We start from the raw sequence: 7713 nt of genomic DNA, 5'->3' as shown, positions 1-7713 counted from the left end.
AAATGAAGAAAGCAAAGAAAGTGTATTAAAAAAATGTTGAAAAAGCTTTCAGATAACAGGCTTCAGTAAGAATGTATATACTAATGATCATATTATATATTGTATATACTCCTTTTTCTTCTTCCTGATTCATAAGAGTTTAATAAGAGTCTATACTATCTTTTATATTTTCATGTTGTTATAAATTATTAATTAGTTAAGTATCATTACACAGAGGTTCCAATCATAAATATATATGCTTTTTAGTGATGTAATGTGATAATGTATAGTTGAAATAGATAGTGTAGCAAAATTGAATTAACCTTAGATAATTTGTTACCTCTTAATTTTTCTATGTTAGAAAATTCAATCCAAATAGTAGGACTATGTAAATTACCGATTAAATCATTTTGAAGCCAAAAGGATGGATATTGTTGCTAAGAAGTAAGAAATGTTATGAAGGTAAAATTTTGGTTAAAATGCAGGCTTATGTGACACAAGATGACAACTTGATTGGGACACAACCTGAATGAGTAACATAGAAATCAAAGAACTATTGATGATGAAAACATAGATAGGCTAAAGAATTTTGATTTGCAGGTACTAAGGAGACTATTGGACTTTGGCAAGAAACTTCATTCTCCTAATGCTCTTCTCATCAATGGGCAAAGAGATTCTGCTGTCTTTACCGGTCAAGAAGGTAATAACTAATTATTAATTAACCATCTCTCCATCTCCATTAATATTCACTATTTGAAACTAAATAAAAATTAAATCAACTATATTTATTTGCAGGGAAGACTTACAAATTTAGAGTGTCCAATGTTGGGTTAACAACATCAATCAACTTCAGGATTCAAGGCCACTCATTGAAACTTACGATTTGGTTGCAATAGTTGGTGCTGTCCCCTCTGCTACTTACATGCGTTGTTTGATGTCTTTGCAGAAGTAAACCCTCTGTAGAAAGTTCCGGCTATTGTTCATGGAAACTTGAAGCTCTCCGAGAGGTAATTCTTGATAAGGAACCATGCTTTTTAACCCTCCTCTCTTATTTTAATGCTTATGACGGTGCTCCATTGCACCTGTTGGTTATCACTGGGTTGTCAAGGTTATTTATGTACATCATGGCTATCAAAATGAAGGAAACATGTTGGGATATCCTAATTTAAATCTGAAACATGACATGTATTTTATTTAAGTATCCTCCATTCTGTTCACTTTTTGGTTTTGTTAGTCTAATTTGTGTAATTCACTTTATAAATACGTGAATTTGTGTTTCTTTACAATGCTTATGTAAGTGGTGGAATTAATCTTGTTTTCTTTTGGCAGCTATGCAATCCTAGTATATCTTGCTTCTGCTTTTACTGGAATTGCTGACCACTGGTTAGTAGAACCATCTCATCTGCTTCTTGTGACCCGATGAGTTGCTATTGTTCCAATCTTTATAGAGTACTCATTACTTGGGAACTCGTATATTTTAGAATTGAACCGTTACATTGTCCATTAGTAAAACATGATTTTGGGTTCATTTTTCTCATTTCTGTATGTTCATTGAAAGGATAGATTAGGGTGACAGAGATTAGAATAAATAACTTAATAAATTATAACATCTTCCATTTTCATTCATCAGGTATCCAACTGAGCTGTCTAGAAGAGCCAAAATTAACTCAGTAATGGATTGGCATTATTCTAATTTACGAAATGAAGCAGGTAGATACATTCTAATTTTCATCTTGAACTCTTTTAAGTAATGTGACTAGCCATGAGCAGTTGATTTTTTTTCTATAGACTTGTATGCTACTTAGTGATTAATTACTAGAAGAAAATCCATGAATGTGGTTATTATCCATCATTTGTTGTATGACTTTGCAGTGAATTATGTAATACATACTACACTAGCACCTGCCCTTGGCCGTCAACTGAATCCAAAAGCATCTACTGAAGCAGAAAAAGTTTTTTTATCTTCTTTGAAAGCACTGGAGGATTTCTGGTTCAATGGAGATAATGAAGGATTTCTGTGTGATAGCACCCAACCATCGGTGGCTGATCTCAGCATGGTTTGTGAACTTATGCAACTTGAGGTAACTAGATATGACTTGATCATTGTTATTGTCATTAATGCTACATTACCCGATAAATAGCTCTTGTGAGTATGGTAGCTATATTCCTAAGTCCTAATTTGTGAGCTTAAAATTTCTTATTGTAAACAATGCTATCAATTGACTCATCATCTTGAAATCTTTGGTTGAACCACAATGGTGGTTGGTAATATGTGTGATATCTTTTAGCATGAATCTATAAGATATCTAATTCTCTAATTGAACTCTGAATTATCACAGGTTTTGGATGAGAGGGATCACAGTCGAATATTATCTCCTTACAAGAAAATTCTTCAGTGGATTGAGAATACAAGAAATGTCAAAGTAATAAATTTGTGGCATATTGTGGGCTTTGTTCTATATGCAAATCAGGAAGAAATAGTCTCTCCTCCCTAGTAGGTCTGTCCTTTTCATGGGTGGCATTATCTTCAAGGTCTAGTGACTCTTTGAAGTTTGGCACTGCCATCAGTGTTTTAAGGCATGTGCATGATAGTCTTTCTTTTCCTTTTTCATTCTTTGGTAAGGTTCCAAGATGTAAAGCTTTAATGCTAAAATTGTTATCTATTTATAATGATTGCTGCAAGTTCATCAGTTTCATTGATTATAATTTACTTCGGTAACAAAATTTTTCTTGGCTGCAGTTGGATATTAGAACCAAATTGTGCCTAAGGGATAGTCTATACCGTTTGGCTAAGAGTGCCGAGCAAAGACATAATGACTCAATTGCAAATGGTTGCACCGGAGATGATCAAGCATGCAAATCAATGGTGCCACATAATGGTAGCATGTATTGGTTGCTGTCTTCACTTCAGTTTTATTGCTCAGAGTTATAAGTACTTAATGTCAGTGCATAGAAAGTACTGTTAAACAAACTTTTTTAATTTATTGCAGAAATATAATGCTATTTAATCTTCTTGATAAGTATAACCTGCAACTTTATTCAGAAATATAATGCTATTTAAATATAATGCTATATAATCCTCAAAAGTACTGTTAAACAAAATTTTCTATGCTTTCTGCAGTGGTTATCACTCCTCCACTCCTCCAAAAATTATTGTGGCACGCAAAAGAAACCCAGAGGTCTTAGCAAAACAAGCCACCAGGAGAAAGAGAAAACGTTGAATGGATCTTAGAATAATTGAACAACTAATGTTCAGTCTGTGCTCATGTATTTCCTTGTGTTGCTTGGGGATTATACTTTGTTTATGTTTTGAATTATATTGACTTGTTTATTTATATTACTTTTCTTTTAGTTTGATAATACGATGAATTTGTTTATTTTTTGAAATATTATAAATATTCTAATAAAATTAGATAAAATTTGTATTAAATTTATATTTATTTTGTATTAAAAAGTTTATTTTGTAATTAGAAAAATAAAAAAATTCTATTTTACCTTACTGATGGATTTATAGACGAATTTTCTGTCTGTAATCAGAATGTGAGATGATTTTCCAAAGTTCAAATTACAGACGAAAAATCTGTCTGAAAATTCATCTGTAATTACAGACGAAAAATCCGTCTGAAAATCCGTCTGTAATTATAGACGAAAAATTCGTCTGAAAATCCGTCTGTAATTACAGACGGAAAATCCGTCGGAAAATTCGTCTGTAATTACAGATAGAAAATCTGTCGAAAAGTTCGTCGCCTTCGGGAAATGGATGAAGAATTTACAGAGGGAAAATCCGTCGATAAATGGTAAAAATCCGTCGGTAATTTTCCGACGGAAAAAAAAATCCATCGGTAAATAATTTTCGACGGGGCTTTTACAGAGGGACAAAATTCGTCGTTAACCAAAAATCTGTCTGTAATAAAGACTAAATCTGTCTGTATTAATCTATTTTCTAGTTGTGGCAAGCTCCCAGCCCGGCATGGTCTCCCTCCTCTCTTCTCTTCTTCCTTCTTGAGCTCTCTCCTCTCTTTGCTGTGTGTGTTGTGTGTTGCATGAGGGGGAAAGGGAAAAAGGAGGTGGCAGCTGCTGATGAAAAAAAAGGAGGAAGTGGGTGTGTTATGTTTAGTTAGGGTTAGGGTAGAATTAGGTATAAGAGTAATTTTGTAATAGTCAATAAAATTAGGGATAATATAGTAATTGAAAGCCAAATTTTAATCCAATAAAATTATCTTTGAAGAAAATATGCTTACTCATCAATTTACAATTTATTTTTAAATAAATACTCTAATTCAAGAATTAGAGATAATTAAATTATTTTTTTTTTAAATCATAAATAAAATTCGAAATCTAAATATTCAAATTAAAGAACATAAAATTCTTATTATTTTCAATTAATAAAGCTCTAAATTATAAATAAGAAATTCTCTGGTTTATATATAAAAATCTCTAAAAATATAATCTTAAATAAATATAATAAATCTTAAATAACTTATTATTAAATTTTCAAAAATTCGGGATCTTACATCCTAAGTAATGTCAGGTTGTGGGATGTAAACTGACATGTGAGCTCATGGCTTACATATGGTAAACATGCATCATAATTTTTTACAGCATATTCTCTATGACCTTGTATTGTGCTTGAGTTCTTGTTGTTGTGCTCCATGACTTATTTGTATTGTGATTGTGTAGCTTGTCTGTGATTGTTTATTGTTACTGGTTGATTGTTATGAGATTGACCTTAAAGTTGAAGATGAAAGAAAAAACTGTAAGGAATAGCGTAAAAAGGAAAGTAAGACTAAATCAATTACAGAAGAAAAGTTAGTAAGATCGTATAATGTAGGGTTGAAAATATTACGTTTTACTGTTTCTCCAGGCGGAGTTGATGGCGACGCCTGCTGAAGAGATGGTGCCACTCTTTTTGCTATACCCTAGTCTTAAAGTACATGTACGTTTAAAGGACGTCCGATGGTATATGAAGCTATTAAGCTTAGAGTGTTTTTTCCTCTTCTTGTTAGAACTTTTTTAGGGGTAGGACTTATCTAGCTTGAGTTTTAGACTAGAGATTTTTTACATGGGTCAAAACTCAAAGTGTCATATGTAAATAGGAGCCTGTACTATATATATACACTAAAAATGTCTAAGTTTGGACTAAAACTATTTACGTTTATAAGACTATTACTACAGTTATCCTTTCTTATTGCTTGTATGCAATTTGTGTGTTTATATTTTGAAATAAGCTTATTTTTGTCTTTTGTTATGATTAATAACTTATCGTGTATGACTATTATCGCTTGCAATGCGATTTTAAAAAATATATATATGCACCCCGAGAATGCGTTCACGTTTCTAACGGTGAAATATGCTCATATATTATATTAATAAGGAGTTAAAGTTTTAGGGGAACAAATTAGTAACACCTTGTTTTTAGTACGATCATAATATACTAAAAATTGGGTTGTTACACCTAAATTAACAGATGTGTGAATTGGTTTTACATTAAGTTGGATTAAAATTTTATTAAAAGTAAATAGGTATTTATAGAATAACTTAATATTATTGACTATTTCAAAAGAAAAGATACTATCTGCATATTGTGAATCTCTCATGATATGAGCGGTTTTTTCATAGTGGGTGGTTATTCCCTCTACATGCAATGAATGCAAAATAATAAGAGAGCATCCAGCTTGCCCTCAAAATCAGACGCAGGTCCAAAATAAGAGATATGGTTTAAAACCTGTTCGAAATTTGGATAGTTGAACATTGGGTCAGATTAAATTTGGTACTTCTTGACTTTTCATGTAGAAATAGAAATATTTCTTAAAATATTTATTGTTAAAGTAAAATTGCAAACAAAATAATTGTTAAAATTATAAAATAACATGTTCGAAATTTGTAGAAGTGTAAAATTTAAGGACCTTGTTACAAGGGATGTTTGGTGACTTACAAATATATACTAAAGAATTTATCATTAAAATATATAATAACTTTAGAATTGTAATATCAAAAAAATGAACCTTTAACAAAAAATATGAATTAACATATAATAATCATATAACCAATTTATGTTCTAATAAAAAGGCTATTTTTTTAATTATAAGATACTTGTTTCGAGATATGTTTATCTGAAACAAAGATGAGGAAAATGGGCTTAGATTTGCGGTCCAAACACCTAAACTACTTCGTACGCTCCTAAGATGACAGTTGAAAATATTTTCAAGAGATATTAATTCCAAAATAAACATATATTTTTGTAGAGTGTGTAAAAGTTGAAAGATTAATTACCTTAATTGTACTGATATTTATAGAGTAGCTGATATGACTGAATGTTCAATAGAGAAGATGATTCTATAGATTATGAAAAATTTTCCTTTTTTTTATGGACGGTTCTGTTTGGTGGGGAGTTGTTCTTCCTTCATGCATGAGATTCTAGTTGTGAAAAACTACTTAATTGTTCTCCAAGTTGGACCGAATTATGGGTTGGGGCACTTGGACTGATACCCAGCTGGATAGCTTTGTCCATTCCTTCTTAGATTAGATTAGATTTGTTTGTCCAAGTACGTGATGGACTTGTTTATAGTTGTCAGTTCAAATCCTTCTGGAAGGGGATAATAACCAAGCTATTAGGTCAAATAGGAATAATATCCTGACATATTATTTAAATTTAATAGAACAAAATATTCTTTAAATTGGTTATCGAAGAATAAACATAACAATTGAATTGGTTCCTCAATTTTTATCATATAATCGAAAAAGTTCATCAAAGAAGCAACTAAATTGATTAAAAAACATTTTTCGTGCCATGTCAATTTGTCTAATAACATCTCCCGTCATGTGTCATTTAAATTTCTAAATCCAATTTTTACTAACTATGTTGACTACACTACAAGAAAAACGTTGAGTACCATCAGATTTAGCGTCGTAGAGTAGCGATAGATTTACCAGTGGTAATGGTGTCGAATTCGTAAGGTTAAGTAATCACCGGTGGATTTATGTTTCCGACATTAAATTTTTCGGCAATAATTGGACGAAAAAATAAATTGGTGTGACCTTTTGGGTCGGATTTATCATCGAAAAAATGCTGCTACCTCCATCTGCTCAGCAGCCCAATGTCTCGGTGATGCCGCTTTCAGGGACAAACACTGCGGCCCCAGAATCCTCTCACGGAAGTGACCCAACTGATGCGCCTTCACCACCTCCCATCGTACGGTTAATGATTTGGCTTGATGGCAGAATGGCGTAAGTACTACTTTAAGTCTTCTATATGCTGAAAGTGTCTGATTATTGATTCTGGTTTTAGTGGATTTATGGTTGTAGGTTTGAACTGCTGAAGCGTTTGATATATCGTGATTAGTGATTCTTGATAGTTGATTATAGTTTTAGTGGATTTAGGGTTGTAGGTTTGAAATGCTGAAATTCTTTGATATATCCTGTTTATTGATTCTTGATTATTGATTCTAGTTTAGTGGATTTAGTGGATTTATGGATTTTGCTTCTTGATTATTGACTGTTGTTCATTGATTGTTAACAATTGGTGCTGTTTAAAGATAATTGTTGATGGATAGTGTTTGTGGCGCATTCTAGTTATAGATTAAACTCTGCCAAAATTTTCTAAAAAATTTTCTATATATTATGGTTATTTGCTTCTAAAGTTTTAATTTATATTGCCATATTGGTTTGTTTATGAAGTGTTGATAGGTTTGCGCCAAATAACAATGTATGTACTCAGGAGATGACCAATGTCAT

The 7713-nt window shown here is 31.8% G+C and overlaps 1 protein-coding gene across 1 annotated transcript; it reads left to right on the top strand.

The window, feature by feature from the left end:
- Window positions 1-1326: 1326 nt before the first annotated feature.
- LOC107632991 (glutathione S-transferase T1-like) lies at window positions 1327-2474 on the top strand. Its single transcript, XM_088510223.1, has 4 exons — window positions 1327-1362; window positions 1610-1689; window positions 1852-2060; window positions 2319-2474. The coding sequence occupies exons 2-4, from the start codon at window positions 1653-1655 to the stop codon at window positions 2472-2474; spliced, it is 402 nt and encodes a 133-aa protein (XP_088366349.1). The 5' UTR covers window positions 1327-1362; window positions 1610-1652.
- The last annotated feature ends 5239 nt before the right edge of the window (window positions 2475-7713 follow it).

The sequence above is a fragment of the Arachis ipaensis genome, chromosome B3 (assembly GCF_059453495.1).
Source record: "Arachis ipaensis isolate K30076 ecotype BB chromosome B3, ASM5945349v1, whole genome shotgun sequence".
In the NCBI taxonomy this organism is placed as follows: Eukaryota; Viridiplantae; Streptophyta; class Magnoliopsida; order Fabales; family Fabaceae; genus Arachis; species Arachis ipaensis.
This window is presented reverse-complemented; position numbering and strand designations above follow the sequence as displayed.